The 16,032-nt window shown below is 38.2% G+C and overlaps 1 protein-coding gene across 4 annotated transcripts in view; it reads right to left on the minus strand.

The window, feature by feature from the left end:
* Window positions 1-16,032, minus strand: part of RBMS3 (RNA binding motif single stranded interacting protein 3) — a 1,499,266-nt gene that overhangs the window by 243,580 nt on the left and 1,239,654 nt on the right. For all 4 annotated transcript variants that reach the window (XM_059077389.2, XM_059077380.2, XM_059077384.2 and 1 more), the window contains one exon: window positions 6,619-6,776. In XM_059077389.2, coding sequence (XP_058933372.2) covers window positions 6,619-6,776 — 158 coding nt within the window. The remainder of the gene's footprint in view (window positions 1-6,618; window positions 6,777-16,032) is intronic.

A 16,032-nucleotide genomic window follows, 5' to 3' on the forward strand; every position in this document is an offset into this window, starting at 1 on the left:
ACAATAAAATCACATTTAGATAGGCTTGATGGTCATTTTAAAGCATCTTATAGTTGCCTACAAAGAAAGTATGGGCATTTGCCTTATAATTTTAAAAATTTCTATATTTTCTTTATGTTTATTCTGAATCCGAGTTCTCTTTCTATTTCGGGAGGTGGGAGAAGATAGGCAGCAAGAAATGTCAGGCAGTAGAAAGTAAAGAATAAAATTGTAATGATATTTAAAGTAATTAAAAGAAAATACAAAAATAATATTTTAATTAATTTTTAATAATCAGGCTGATATTTGTCTTCCTATAACTGTGATTAATTATTTACTTGGTTAAAAGAAGGAAGAACTGAAATGATTTATTTGGAAAACTTGCCCGTTTGGTAGGGAGTGGTAGAACACTGCCCAGATGTTAAAAGTCATTCAAACAAAACTCCGTGAGAATCAAATTAAGAGTACTGAAGAGAGGTGAAAAAAACTACAGAATATAAAGGTCTCTGTGCTCAGCGGTCTCTCACGCCCTTTAGCTCACCAGGGGACAGTAAATGCCTTGCTTAAAGAGGTTCTATGTTCCCAGATGTTGAAGCTGGAGTAATTGTGAACGCTTACCCTTATCCCTTCTCCACTTTGGGTCATTCTTTACCGGCCTCTCAAAACACTCGTGCAATGTGATTTTTGTTAGACAAACGGTCTTATGTTTCTGGGAATGGGAAATGGACAACGTGAACATGCAGTCCTGTCCCTCTAGACTCAGGCTGATTTATGTTCTGACCCTCACGCTGGAAGGCAAGGTAGTCTGTTGGCACCCGCGAGCTCTGCAGTGGTGGGTCTGACTGTCTGACTGTCAGCATTCCCACCATAAACTTTTGTTTTTCAGGGTTTATGACTTGGCTATAAAATGCTGCCTGCAGGGGGGTGGATCTTACAAAATTGTTTTATGTTACAAGAGAGGAAAAAAAATAATAAAATAAAATGAAAGTCTGTAATTTCAGACACTACCTAGTGCTTCTGGAACGTTAAAAAGCCTGTAATTGTGCTGTCTCTGCACCCTACTGGCATTCAAATCAATGCTTTGAAGTTCAGTGGTGTAAATATAAAACGAAGATACCACCTTTACTTTGAAGAGGTGATTATCAAAGAGGATGAATATAGCTTACAAGTAAAATAATAATGGGGGTTTTCTTTTGAGTCAAAGGAATTTCAGGATCTCTTGCACATGAACCAAGAACCACACCTGGGATTTTGTCCCAAGATGGCAGTGCAGAAAGACGCTGAGCTCACCTCCTCTCAAGAGCGCACCAAAATTACAACTATTTACAGAACAACTATCAATGAAAAAGACTAACTTACCAGAAAAGATCTTCCACAACTAAAGATATATCATTATTTGTTTGGCTATAATCCTTGTGATCTTGAGAACATGGGCTTACGTTCACCTACACCCAAACCTATAAGTGCATTCTCCTGCTTATCTTCTGTGAGATATTGTACAGGATTTTAAACTTCTCTTGCCTTCATTTTTTCTATAATTGTAAAATGTGAATATAATAATACAACAAAAACAATAATAATTAACTCAAAAAGCCAAAAAGAAAAAAAAAAGGAGGAACCACAATGAGACAGGTACGAGGGGTAGAGTCACGGTATAGTCAAGACCCGTGCTCCCCACCCCCTGCTGCCAACACCAGTGGGTGAATCACAAAGGGGAGGATAATTAAAAACTGTAAAGGTTCTCCCCAAGGATCAAGGGATCTGAAACCCATATCACACTCCCCAGGCTGGATGTCCTGCACTGGGAAGACAAGCCCCCAGAACGTCTGGCTTTGAAGGCCAGCGGGGCTCACTTTCAGGAGACCCAGAGGGCTGTCGGAAATAGAGACTCTACTCTTTTTGTTTGTTTGTTTTTGGTCTCTAAAATCATTTTCTAATCACAGGTTAATTCAGGTGGGCCATTTTTTACTAATTCATGTATTCATTCACTAAATTGATATTTGCAGAATAACTACTGGGTGCCAGGACTTTCCTCACATTTTTGTTTTGTTTTTGTTTTTTAACATCTTTATTGGAGTATAATTGCTTTACAATGGTGTGTTAGTTTCTGCTTTTCAACAAAGTGAGTCAGTTATACATACACATATGTTCCCATATTTCTGCCCTCTTGTGTCTCCCTCCCTCCCAGCCTCCCTATCCCACCCCTCTAGGTGGTCACAAAACACCGAGCTGATCTCCCTGTGCCATGCAGCTGCTTCCCACTAGCTATCCACGCTACGTTTAGTAGTGTATATATGTCCATGCCACTCTCTCACTTCGTCACAGCTTACCATTCCTCCTCCCCATATCCTCAAGGCCATGCTCTAGTAGATCTGTGTTTTATTCCCGTCCTACCCCTAGTCTCTTCATGACATTTTTTTTCTTAGATTCCATATATATGTGTTAGCATACGGTATTTGTTTTTCTCCTTTTGACTTACTTCACTCTGTATGACAGACTCCAGGTCCACGCACCTCACTACAAATAACTCAAGTTTCATTTCTTTTTATGGCTGAGTAATATTCCATTGTATATATGTGCCACATCTTCTTTATCCATTCATCTGTTGATGGACACATAGGTTGCTTCCATGTCCTGGCTATTGTAAATACAGCTGCAATGAACATTTTGGTACATGACTCTTTTTGAATTATGGTTTTCTCAGGGTATATGCCCAGTAGTGGGATTGCTGGGTCGTATGGTAGTTCTATTTTTAGTTTTTTAAAGAACTTCCATACTGGTCTCCATAGTGGCTGTATCAATTTACATTCCCACCAACAAGGCAAGAGAGTTCCCTTTTCTCCACACCCTCTCCAGCATTTATTGTTTGTAGATTTTTTGATGATGGCCATTCTGACTGGTGTGAGATGATATCTCATTGTAGTTTTGATTCGCATTTCTCTAATGATTAATGATGTTGAGCATTCTTTCATGTGTTTGTTGGCAATCTGTATATATCCTTTGGAGAAATGTCTCTTTAGGTCTTCTGCCCATTTTTGGATTAGGTTGTTTGTTTTTTTGTTATTGAGCTGCATGAGTAGCTTATAAATTTTGGAGATTAATCCTTTGTCAGTTGCTTCATTTGTAACTATTTTCTCCCATTCTGAGGGTTGTCTTTTGGTCTTGTTTATGGTATCCTTTGCTGTGCAAAAGCTTTTAACTTTCATTAGGTCCCATTTGTTTATTTTTGTTTTTATTTCCATTTCTCTAGGAGGTGGGTCAAAAAGGATCTTGCCGTGATTTATGTCATAGAGTGGTCTGCCTATGTTTTTCTCTAAGAGCTTGATAGTGTCTGGTCTTACATTTAGGTCTTTAACCTATTTTGAGTTTATTTTTGCATATGGTGTTAGGGAGTGTTCTAATTTCATTCTTTTACATGTAGCTGTCCAGTTTTCCCAGCACCACTTATTGAAGAAGCTGTCTTTTCTCCACTGTATATTCTTGCCTCCTTTATCAATGATAAGGTGACCATATGTGTGTGGGTTTATCTCTGGGCTTTCTATCCTGTTCCACTGATCTATATGTCTGTTTTTGTGCCAGTACCATACTGTCTTGATTACTGTAGCTTTGTAGTATAGTCTGAAGTCAGGGAGCCTGATTCCTCCAGCTCCATTTTTCGTTCTCAAGATTGCTTTGGCTATTCGGGGTCTTTTGTGTTTCCATACAAATTGTGAAATTGTTTGTTCTAGTTCTGTAAAAAATGCTAGTGGTAGTTTGATAGGGATTGCATTGAATCTGTAGATTGCTTTGGGTAGTAGAGTCTTTCACAATGTTGATTCTTCCAATCCAAGAACATGGTATATCTCTCCATCTATTTGTATCATCTTTAATTTCTTTCATCAGTGTCTTATAATTTTCTGCATATAGGTCTTTTGTCTCCTTAGGTAGGTTTATTCCTAGATATTTTATTCTTTTTGTTGTAGTGGTAATGAGAATGTTTTCTTAATTTCACTCTCAGATTTTTCATCATTAGTGTATAAGAAGCCAGAGATTTCTGTGCATTAATTTTGTATCCTGCTACTTTACCAAATTCATTGATTAGCTCTAGTAGTTTTCTGCTAGCATCTTTAGGATTCTCTATGAGACTCTACTCTTAAAGGAGGCACACAAAATTTCACATGCCTCGTGAATGAGGGCAGAAGCAGTCATTTGAAAGGAGCCTGAGTCAGACCCACCTGCTAATCTTGGAGAGTCTCCTGGAGAGACAGGAGGCAACTGGGACTCCCCCTGGGGACAGAGATGCTGGCAGCAGTCATTTCTGGGAACTTGTTCTGCCATAATAATCACTGGTGCTGGAAAGTGCCATCGTGGAATCCTCCCTCTATAGTTTATTAGCCTCAGGACGCAGCTCCATCCCCACCCACCAGTCTGTTGGCACCAGTACTGGGACAGGCAAGAATGTGGAGAAAAGGGAACTCTTGTACTCTATTGTGGGCATGTGAATTAGTGCAGTCACTGTGGAAAAGAGAATGGAGAGTCCTCAAAAAACTAAAAGGAGAAATACCATGTGATTTAGCAATTCCACTAGTGTATATATCAGAAGAAAACGGAAACATTAATTTAAAAAGATGCATGCACCCCAATGTTCATAGCAGCATTGTTTACAATAGCCAAGACCTGGAAACAACCTATGTGTCTATCAACAGATGAATGAATAAAGAAGTTGTATATATATGTTGTTTTTTAATATTACATTCATTAACTTTTTTATTAAAGTATAGTTGATTTACAATGTTGTACCAATCTCTGCTGTACAGCAAAGTGACTCAGTTTTACATATATATATAGATATGTTCTTTTTTTAATATTCTTTTCCATTATGGTTTATCCCAGGAGATTGGATTATAAATTGTGTGTATATATAATGGGTGGATCCTAATCGAATCTGATGCCCTTCTAAGAAGAGATTAGGAGCAAACACAAAGGGCAGACCATGTGAAGATATGGGAAAAGAAGGCCATCTACAAGACACAGAGAGGAAACCAAACCTACTGCCACCTTGATCTTTGACTTCTAGCCTCTAGAATTGGGAGAAAATAAATGTCTGTTGTTTAAAGCCACCCAGTCTGTTGAATTCTGTTATGGCAGCCTGAGCAGACTAATATATCGATACTTTGTACCAAAAATCTTTTGTTTAAAAAACACAAAAAACCAAAACATAGATCTTCTTAGAAAATGTGCTCCCTTGATGAATTTGAAACATGTTCCTTTCTCAGGAGGAGCATAAATGAAGGAGAAACTAATTTGTTAGAGAGAGGTTTTGTGGGGCAGGAGGTGGGTGCTGAGCCAAAGGTGTGTACATACAGTGTGAAGTGGAGCATGGCAGGCATTTAGTGCCTCCTGCACTGGCTAGGCCTCCAATAGCAGGCTGTACAGTCTCCAAGAATAAGTAAGTTGGCAAATTTCAGAGACCCAGGTGGTGCAATTAGCTCTGCCTTGACCATGACAATCAACAGTTAACAATGTTCTGAAAACTTGAATGCCGCATGCATACATTCAAGTCTGGGAGATGTTTTTCATTCTGCTGACTTCTCTTCAAATCTTCAGACCTGTATCCTGCATATGTCTCCCGGTCTAGTATGTGTAGAACATTGTGGGGAATAAAAAGAATTTTAAGACATGGTCCATGACCTCAAGGAAGTCAAATTAGAGATCAGTTAATCACTGCATTTTCATATCTTCCCAAGTGGGTTCACAGAGGTTGGTTTGCGATGGTTTTTCCAATGATGGCAGGGTTCCCCATAGGCGGAAACACCTGCCTGCAAGGGGCTGCCTTCCAGATGACATTAACATCCATCCATTCATTCATGTTGAGTTGGCTCAAGACCTCAAGACGCATAAACACACTGGACCGTGGAGACACAGCTTTTCCTTTTCTTTGTTATTGAGCAGTTTCATTTTCCCTGTAGTTTCCTTAACTTTGTTTCTTCATGAAAGCACAGCAGGTACCACTATTTTAACTCCATTGCTGGCTGAGATCCTCTTTCGTAAACATTCTCTTAAAGTTAAAAAGAAAACTACTCATCTTTTTCCAACAATGAGAAAAGTGCAATTTGTTCGTTTCTGTTTTGTTTAAAACATCAAAACCACACAGCCACGGCCTCTTAAATGCAAATGTCTTCTTCACCTCCCCTTAGATTTCTGAGTTCCTTGCGACTACCCAACAGTTCCTGTTTCTCGAAATCTTTCCTCTCTTCTCTCTTCCCCTGACTGAGAAATTCTACCATCTTGCTCTTTAGAAATCAATGCTAAAACATGTGGATGCTTTGTTCACCCCATGGGGTCTTTAGCTCTGGGGTGCTGGGCATTTATTATCCCTAGTAGAAACTGACGGCATCTGATTTTGTTGATCTACAGGCATAGAGAGGACTGCGAAGGGGTTATGCATACCATTATGACTTGAGACAGATATAAACATTCTATGTATAGATTTTAGCAAGAACAACATATTTCTAGTTACACTGGAATTCTCTGACTCAAAGCAAAGATACAGTCAGTTTGATAAGCTACTTTTCTTTGAATATTCTATATTTCAGCACTATTGTAGTGCTAGAAAGGGATGGAATTAAAGGGAATACAAGGAAAGAGCAGGTGTTTTACCTGGCAAAGCCAACGCCTCTGCTGACTCCATTAGCATCTCTTAGTATCCTTGTGGAAATGACATGTCCAAATGGTTTCAGCATAGTCTCAAGCTCCTGTTCATCCATAGAAATGGGGAGATTTGAGATATATAGGTTTGTTGGGTCTTGCTCTTGTTGCTAAGGGAAAAAAGAAACACATGCAGTAAGTTCTGAATATTGAGAAACACTGCACAAAATTTATGCATTTTGCTTACACTGCCATCTAGATTCCAATCTCTAGCATGCTCTTGGAAGTTCTTTCAGTAAGGGTGGTATTTCTTTTCACTGAATTCCTTCTTTCCAGAATGCTTCTCATTGAAGCAATGTCATCAGTGAAAACCAAACTTTCTGTCTAGCCTTCCTTAGAAAAGTCTAATAAATTTTATTGCAGTTGAACTAAGGTTAAGTATGTATATTCTATGACCATAACTAGTGGTTCTATTACCACTCTAACTACTGTCACCACTAGTTACTAATGTTGCATTTAGTGAGTGTTCATAACATGCTAGGCATTGCTTTAAACACTTGATATACATTATTTCATTCAATATTTCCAGTACATATAGTTGTTACTGCTTTACAGTGGACAAAATTGATCCCTAACTTGGTCTAAGTTATACAGCTCTTAAGCGTCAAAGCCAGGGCAGAAACCTGGGGGTATCACCAAAGTCCATGGGCTTCCCTGTCTTGCTATAGTGCCTTCCACTGCACCAATGGAGAGAAAAGAAGTGTGGTCCTAGGACAGCATTTATCATCAGCCTCAGCATCAATGGGGAACTTTCTAGACATGCAAATTCTTAGGCCCCACCTTGGAATCAGAAACTTGAGCATGGGCCAAATGATCTGTGTTTTGACAAGCCCTCCAGGTGAGTATGATGATCGCTCAAGTTTGGCAATCACTGCCATAGACCACAGTCAAATATTTATATATGAATGAGATTATGAAGCAGTAGTGCTTAAATAAGCTTTGCTTAATAGAATGGGAAATCAAACAACTGCTAGCATTATTTCTAAGTGCGTGAGTATCTTCTATTTCACACAATGAATTAATAAGTTGGAACTTAGTTGTATGCATGTCTCAAAATAAAGCACAAAAGCCTGACATGATTGATCATTAATATCAAAATAGATCCCATATTTAAATGAACTATTATATTTTAACCAGCACAACAACTTTAACTTCAAGAAGAAACATGATTAAATTGGAAAAAGCAATTCTGAAGTCTATAGGAAATGACATTATGAAATAGTAAAATATCTTTTGTGAAGAGATGATATATTCTGTAGCAAATTTGAGGTTTTAAACAAAATGAAAAATACAATAAACAAAATTCCAAATATTATTACAGATCAATAAATAGTTTTGGCATGAAACTAAGCTCCATTACTTTTAACAGCTCTAAATATTCAGACAGGCCATAATATTTTTATTAAGCTTTGAGATGAATAAGATCTATTAATAGGTTCTTTTTGAAACATAGTTTAGTTTTCAAACTTTTTGATCACCACGAAAAACAGTGCAAATAAACAGGTAATCAATCAGGAAAAGACAACACAGCTTTAGTATTTGGGAATAGTGTATATGTAGAAACTGTACAACTGTAGTCTCTCTCTCTCTCTCTCTCACACACACACACACACACACACACGTACAGACATACACACACACACAGACACACACACACCGCTAATTAATGGCATGATCCTAGAGAGAAAACAGAGATGATATTATTTTTTTCCTAAGTGGACATGACCCCCTGCCCAACCGCTGGGGTGTTAAAAAAAAGAAAGAAAAACCTAAAAGAAAAGAAAAAGTGATGTTTCAGATACATAATAACAAACCTATGAATATATGACTTTTGACTTTATATTATTTTACTACACATCCTTTAATTTTAATCTTCACATCATCATTCCAAAGGTAGCTAGGCAAATACCATCATACTTATTGGATAATGAGGAAATGGAGGCATGAAAAATTCATCATCTCACCCGAGGACAATCCAATAATTAGTGACAGAGTTCAAATTAAATTTAGTCAGATTTTCTATCTTTCATCTCAGTGTAGTTTTCCAGTAGCCCAATGTTTCCCAAGCTTCAATCATTCACATATCATCTTAGAAAATTTGCCAGCCATGTACTATAAGTTTATTTACTTAAAAGTTTTATTTTTTATTAATTAATTTTTATTTATTTATTTATTTTGGCTATGTTGGGTCTTTGTTGCTGCGTGCGGGTTTTCTCTAGTTGCAGTGATTGGGGGCTACTCTTCATTGTGGTGTATGGGCTTCTCAATGTGGTGGCTTCTCTTGTTGTGGAGCATGGGCTCTAGGTGGGTGGGCTTCAGTAGTTGTGGCGTGTGGGCTCTAGAGCACAGGATCAGTAGTTGTGCTAAGTACATGGGCTTAGTTACTCCATGGTATGTGGGATCTTCCCGGACCAGGGATCTAACTGTGTCCCCTGCACTGGAGGTGGATTTTTAACCACTGTGCCACCAGGGAAGTCCTTAAAAGTTTTCTTTAAATCAAAATATCTTTGGGCTTAAGTAAATCCATTGAAAAAGATAACATTATGTTGCTACCATAGCTAAAAAGCCAGTATCACTTGGCATAAGTAGGTTACTGTCAAAAATGGCAACAAATTCACATGATTAAATTATATTAGATACTGTTTGTTCACAGAAGATTGTGACCCTGGTGGTTGACTCTCTCTTAGTTACAAATGAGATTCATAATTAAGAGAGGTATTAAGCACACTAGGACCAGACAGAGTCTTTTTCCTGTGAAGAATCAGAATTGAGAAAGAGTTCAGAGAAAAAAAACTTTCCTGTGATGTGATTTCTGGAGCTTATACCCTAGATCAACTCAAGTTCCAGTGGGAGTTCCTGCTTAACCCAAAGAGTGGGCTGCAGAACATGGCAGTCCCATGAATGTGTTGGCATTTGCCCAACATTCTGTATACCTTCATCCCTAATGAGGCTAAACAACCATAAGCAACCAACCCCACTAGTGAAGCATAGTGTACAGATCTAAGTAGCAGTACACCAGTGTATCCTGATTCAAATCCATTTCCAAATTCCGCAAGTATAGAATGTACTGCAACTTCTCAAAATGGTGTGTAATTAACATACGGAGCTTTATACACAAGAGATTGCCCAGTAGCTATTTTCTGAATCCAAATTCAAACAGCAAGGCCAACTCCTTAATCTGTATTCACAGAGACAGTACAGAATTGGAGAGTGTCATTCCTTAATTTGTATTTACAGAAAGAATACAGCGTTTGGGCAATGTTATTCATTAAGTAATTCTCTCCTTTGAAATACAATATAAGTCTTGAACATATTTGTTGATGACAATAGAATTTAATTTCTGCATAGAATGAACTTTAAAATAATATATGCATTTATATTTTTATTTTCAGTTTTATATTTATGTACCACATTTATGTAAATAGATGGGCTCTTTCAAAAGGTTCTTTGGCACTATGAACCTAAAAGAATGTGCCTTTTAAATTTGCAGAAAAATAACTCATGTGACACCTGCAATCTAGAATCTTTTTAAAATCTTTTTGTTTTTTAACTTAAATTTTCATGATCATTTAGCTAAAGGAGCATCTTGTCCAATCTGATATTTAACAGATGGGAAAAACAAAAACGAAAACAAGCTAAAATAGTGCTTATGACTTACTCAAGGCCACTCAGCTAAATAGTAACAGGCTAGAAATAGAACCCATATCCTTTCATACCTGGTCCAATGTTCTTCCCAGTTCTTAACACTGCCTTTCCTCCTAAACATCAATGAATAACAGATGGCAAATTGTGCTTCAAAGGAATATTTGTACATACAAGAATAAATATCTCTGAATCCCTTATTTTATTCACTTTTGCTTATTCATGAAGTAGCTTTAGTTACAGAGATAAGGCTACAAAAAAAAGGATTCCTAGCCTTAGTCAGCATTTCACACATCATCAACTGAGTGAATACTCTGCAGTGTACGCTAGTCTGTAAAAGTATATGACTATAATTCATACATCTATTACATTTAATTGACCATCTCACCATAAGTAACTCCTCCATTTTGTTCTGTTTCTGTATCTTTTCATCTGTATGGGGATTTCTTGATTTATTATTTAGTTTTGTCAAAAGACTGTGAAAAAGTTAGAACAGTACCCTCTCCATAGTTAATGGGAGCAGAGACCTTGTCATTTTCATTTTATGTAAGAATATAAACATTTTTTTTTTTCCTGAAATGTCTTCATTTTTCTCAGATTTTTACTGTTAGGTTTATTGGTACTTATTTGCCTTATTACAGTTGAAGACAATGTCAGAACATTTCAAGGAAGCTTAGCAAATGAATACAAGTGGAGGGCAAAATTATTGCTCATATATAGATCAAAGGTTATGTCTGGGGCTGTGTTTTTTGGATACACATTATGACTACTATATATACATGTTTCTGGAAAAGGTAACTACCTTTGAAGAAGATTTCAACACTCAATCTGACAACACTCACGCTTGATGAAATTATGTTTAAATATTCAGGAAGTAGTTATTGGCATTAGGAATTTTAGAGCAATGTTTCTCAAGCCACCTGTGGTGGGGAACATTTTTATTTCCAATCTGTCACAAACCAACACTTGCAAAATATTTACATTTTTCAAAGTTAATGGAAAAATTAAGACATACAAAATGCAAGTTGCAATTTTTTTATTACTACGTTAAACAAACCAAAATTACATTTGGATTAAATGTCATGCTAATGTGAACTTGTTATAAAAGGTTTTGAATGCTTACTCTCTATTTCTGTATGTATTTCCTTGTGAACAAGTACCATTTGGTGGACCAAATTTTAACACTGTTTTAGGGGACTAGTTCCTATTTTTTTCCACAATAATATATTACACTACGGGTCTTTCTAAGTTATTAGTTTTTGCCTACTTTACATACTATCAAGTTTTTATTAAATCACAAAATTATGTGTAATCAATTTATAGTCACTTTTAACTGTTAGGTGGACAAAGCTGTCTCAAGATGAATTGTCCTGAGCAGTGGTGACAAAATATCCTGAAATATCCTGAAGATGTTTGAAACAACTCTAAAGCAACCTCATGACTATAATACTTTAAAAACAAATTGAAGGGGATGTTCATATAGACTGAAGATAATAATATTTCCTTACATGCAGCAGAGTTTTACAGTATTTAAGGTGTTTCAGGGACATTTATTTTATTTTGTATGGCCTTTATAATAACTCTAGGCAGTAGATAGGGCAAGAGTTACTAACCTCCCCTCTACCAATGAGAAGATTGGTTCTAAGATCCTAAGAGGGATACAAAAATCCCATGGTGAGTAAGTGAATAAATGACATCAGACGTGATATTTTTTGACTCTTGATCTAATACCCTTTCTACTACAGTACACCAACTCTGGGGATTGCCTATAAATACTGCTAGTCCATGGATATCACCAGCAGAAAGAAAAATCAATGGGGAGACAAAGGCACAATTGTTTTTTAATGGGATAGCCTCTTTTAAATGCTGTAGCAATTTAAAAATTAATAATAATAAAAATGAAATGTTTTACTTCTCCCCAAAAACAGAAGCAGGGAGTTAGAGCCTCCTGCTTTAATAAGCTGCCCTAAAGGCATCGGAGGTTTTAGAATTAGTTGAACACTAACTCTTACTCTTCTAAGTAACATCATCAGCATGCTTGTTGCACGGCTCTAGGAGTTACAGCTCCTCTAGGTGAGATCTGGAGGAAGCCGGCCATTCTGGACATACTTGCTTTAGTACCATACACGTGTGTGGTGATTAATTTTATTTGCCACCTGGACTGAGCCACAGGATGCTCAGGATGCTGGTCAAGCATTATACTGGATCTACCTGTGAGGGTGTTTCCTGGATGGCTTTAACATTTAAACTCATCCATTGACTGAGTAAAATAGATTGCCCTCCCTAATGTGAGTGGGTCTCATCCAGTCAGTTGAAGATCTGAAAAAGGCTGATCCTCCCCCTGAGTTAAACTTGACGGCCTTCAAGCTGGGGCACTGTTTCTTTCCTGCCTTTGGACTCAGACTGAAACACTGGTTCTTCTTTGGTCTCTAGTTTGCTGACCTCAGATCTTGGGACTTGTCAGCCTGCATAATCTGGCAGATTCCAGGAAATAAAGCTCTTCATACACACACACACACCCCTTACTGGTTGTTTCTCTGGAGAAACAGAGAATACAGTGTATTAATTTTTTTCAAATCTGTTTTGCCTTAAATATATAAGGGCATATGCTCAGCTCTGACCTTCACAGTCAGACCTCTGTGTTCCCTAGCTACAAAGTCACAGCCTTGGACCCGGTAAAAAAAAGAAAGCCAGAGGGCTTCCCTGGTGGCACAGTGGTTGAGAGTCCGCCTGCCGATGCAGGGGACGCGGGTTCGTGCCCCGGTCCGGGAAGATCCCACATGCCGCGGAGCGGCTAAGCCCGTGAGCCATGGCCTCTGAGCCTGCGCGTCCGGAGCCTGTGCTCCGCAGCGGGAGAGGCCACAACAGTGAGAGGCCCGTGAACCACAAAAAAAAAAAAAAAAAAAAAAAAAAGAAAGCCAGAGCCTTCCCTTATGATGGGAGCTCTAGAAGCATTCATTACCTCAAATGAAGGAAAATAAAGAAAGACTGCCAAGAAGTAGGCTTTCACCCCTAAATGGTGCCCAATAAGTGTGTCCTCTGTCTTATTTGCTAAGCAATGAAGGGGGTTGCCCTCTGTTTTCAACTGTCTTCTCCCTCCGCTAAAAGCGAGAAGGTGATTTCTCTTCTCCTGATTTCGCATATTGATGGAGTCAGAGGAGAGCCTCTACCAGTTTTTCCTCCCACGGCACCAATAAGAACAATTTCCCTAAAATAAGAACCAATAAGAACAACTTCCCTAAGGAACACATGTTTTAAAAGAAGGATTTCATTGTTTCAGATTCCATGTAAGCACAGCATTGGCAACTGGCGTTCTCCTCCCCAAGTTTAATCGGGGAGGGGGGTTAATTCCGTATAACACACTCGGCAAAGAAAGAGAAACTGTTTCTAGTGCTCAGGACAACCTGAACACTGGGTTGTGTATGTTATTCTTTAAGGCAGGGCTGGCTTAAAGCAGCCCTTGGGTTGAGATGAGCAGTGAAGTGTTATGAGCCCCTTGAGTCTCCATGACTGAATGAGAGTTACCTGTGGTCCTGTGCCAGGTGGCCAGGTGGGATCCTGGCTCTCCTTGACTTCTCCCTCCATATGACCTCATGAGCTCAGCCCAGTATCACCTGATGGGATGGTTTCTCCTGTGAGAAAATGCTAAATTAACATTTTACAATATTGAGATCTCTCTATAGTTTTATTGTAAGGTACTGCTATATCACAACGACATATGGTTTTGTACTCAGGGTCCTGATGGTCAAAAGTGCGAACAGGAAGCAAAACTATAGAGAAACAAACTCAATATTGTAAACAAATCTCATCCCCCTTCCTCAGTCTCATTCGCCTCTCCGAAGGGGGCCTCCCTGCCGTGAGTTCTGGGATACAAAGTTGTCACTTGATTCGTTGACAAGGACTATAATTCTCCCTCAAACAACTGGAATTCTGGAAACGGCATGAACATGGCCATACATTTGCTATGGCACCCTATTAACTTCTTCTGGAATAATCATCACAACACATACAAAGACAGAACAGATGCAAACCATTTCTGCGTCTTCTGCCCAGAATATGACAGCATAGACTTGCTGAGGCTCACAGGCATATTGGGAACACACACAAATGTGTCGCTGAGCGAGGTATAAAGATATTAGGGACAAAGAATTCCACTCAAGGGCAACCATTCCCATTGAGTTCTATGTCAATGATACCCCAGAGCCCAGCACCAATGGTAACTCCTGGAGTTGTGCAACAGAACTTGGGTGGCAAACACTATGTCCCTTGAGAGTAGGGCAGCCTGATAAAATACAGGACATCCTGTTAAATTTGAATTTCTGTGTGAAACCACAAGAAATGTTTTAGTATAAGTGTAATAGCGAAGAACAAATCAGACTCCATACTGGATCTGTTTCTTCTACTTTGACCTTTGTATGCTATTGCTTTTGCTACAAGTTAAAAATGTTACCGGTAGCCTGATATATACAGGATAGTCCATTCTTAAGGTTCTGACCTTTAAAGTTATAACACTTTCCATTCATACAGAGATAAAAAGTTGCAGAACAGAGAATTACCTTTGTTTTATTGGAGGTTTACAGGAATATCATGACCAGATCAACTTGAATAGCAGCAAGAGCAAGGACATAGTCATACTAAAATATTCATTGCTACATAGGATTAATATTATAATCAAGTCATATAACTTACTTGTTGTTATATAGGGCTCATTATTAGCACTATATGGCACAATATTATCTAATATTTATTTTAAGCTTACTGTGTGCCACACACAAGGCTTTAAAATTATTTAAATTCACTATGGTTCTATTCCTTGAAACAGCCCTTGAGATAGATATGGTTAATGTCCTTATTTTACATGTGAGAAAGTTGAGGTTATAAGAAGATATGCAATCGTCCAAGGTCACACAGCTGTTAAATCCAATGAGAATTTAAATCCCGATCTACTTGATTCGGAGACCTGAGATTTCAACATAACACAGTGTGTTTAATGGCTGGTTCACAACTTTTTCTGATAGATCAAGGGGAAGGAGCCAACAGTGGCTGGATTCCTACAGGTGTTCAGCGTGTAAACCTACTTGGAAGCACAATTCACCTTTCGAAGAATGGAAATCCCTTCATCCTACTGAGGGAATGAGTTTGCAAAAGACCCAAAGTTAAGTTTTGTTTTCAAGGCTGGCCCAATAAAAATTTCTCAAGTTGCTAAGAAAAACACACCTGGCTAGTTTTCCTCTAACCTCTATTACATACGATTACATTTAGAACGTATATGCTGCATATATAGAAAGTGAAAACTTACAGCTTTATATATGAAGTTGCACTGCTGTTTTGCTTAAACCCACTTTTATTCCTAAATTGTCCAATGTCAATTTCACAGGAAACTGGCTTTGTAAAGCCATGCATATTTCACATGGAATGGAGAAAGAGGACACAGTCAGCTCTACACCAGCACCTTTTTTTAGAAAACAAATTCAGCTATACATTTAAATCCTGTCAGTCTAAGTGAAGGATGGCATATCCTAGGTTTATTTAACCCCAGCCTTTCTGAAAAGAGCTGGAAAAGGCTGCAGAACATGTGGTGGCCTATGATCCTTAACATTAGCTTGGAGAAAATGTGTGTGTGTGTATTTGAGTACCACCATGAAAACTGATCTATCAATGCAGGAATGAAGCAGGTGGGAGAAGGAAGCCAACTGGGTGCTACCAGTTTGCTTCACTTCTTGC

Source organism: Kogia breviceps, chromosome 10 (genome assembly GCF_026419965.1).
Source record: "Kogia breviceps isolate mKogBre1 chromosome 10, mKogBre1 haplotype 1, whole genome shotgun sequence".
Taxonomy (NCBI): Eukaryota; Metazoa; Chordata; class Mammalia; order Artiodactyla; family Physeteridae; genus Kogia; species Kogia breviceps.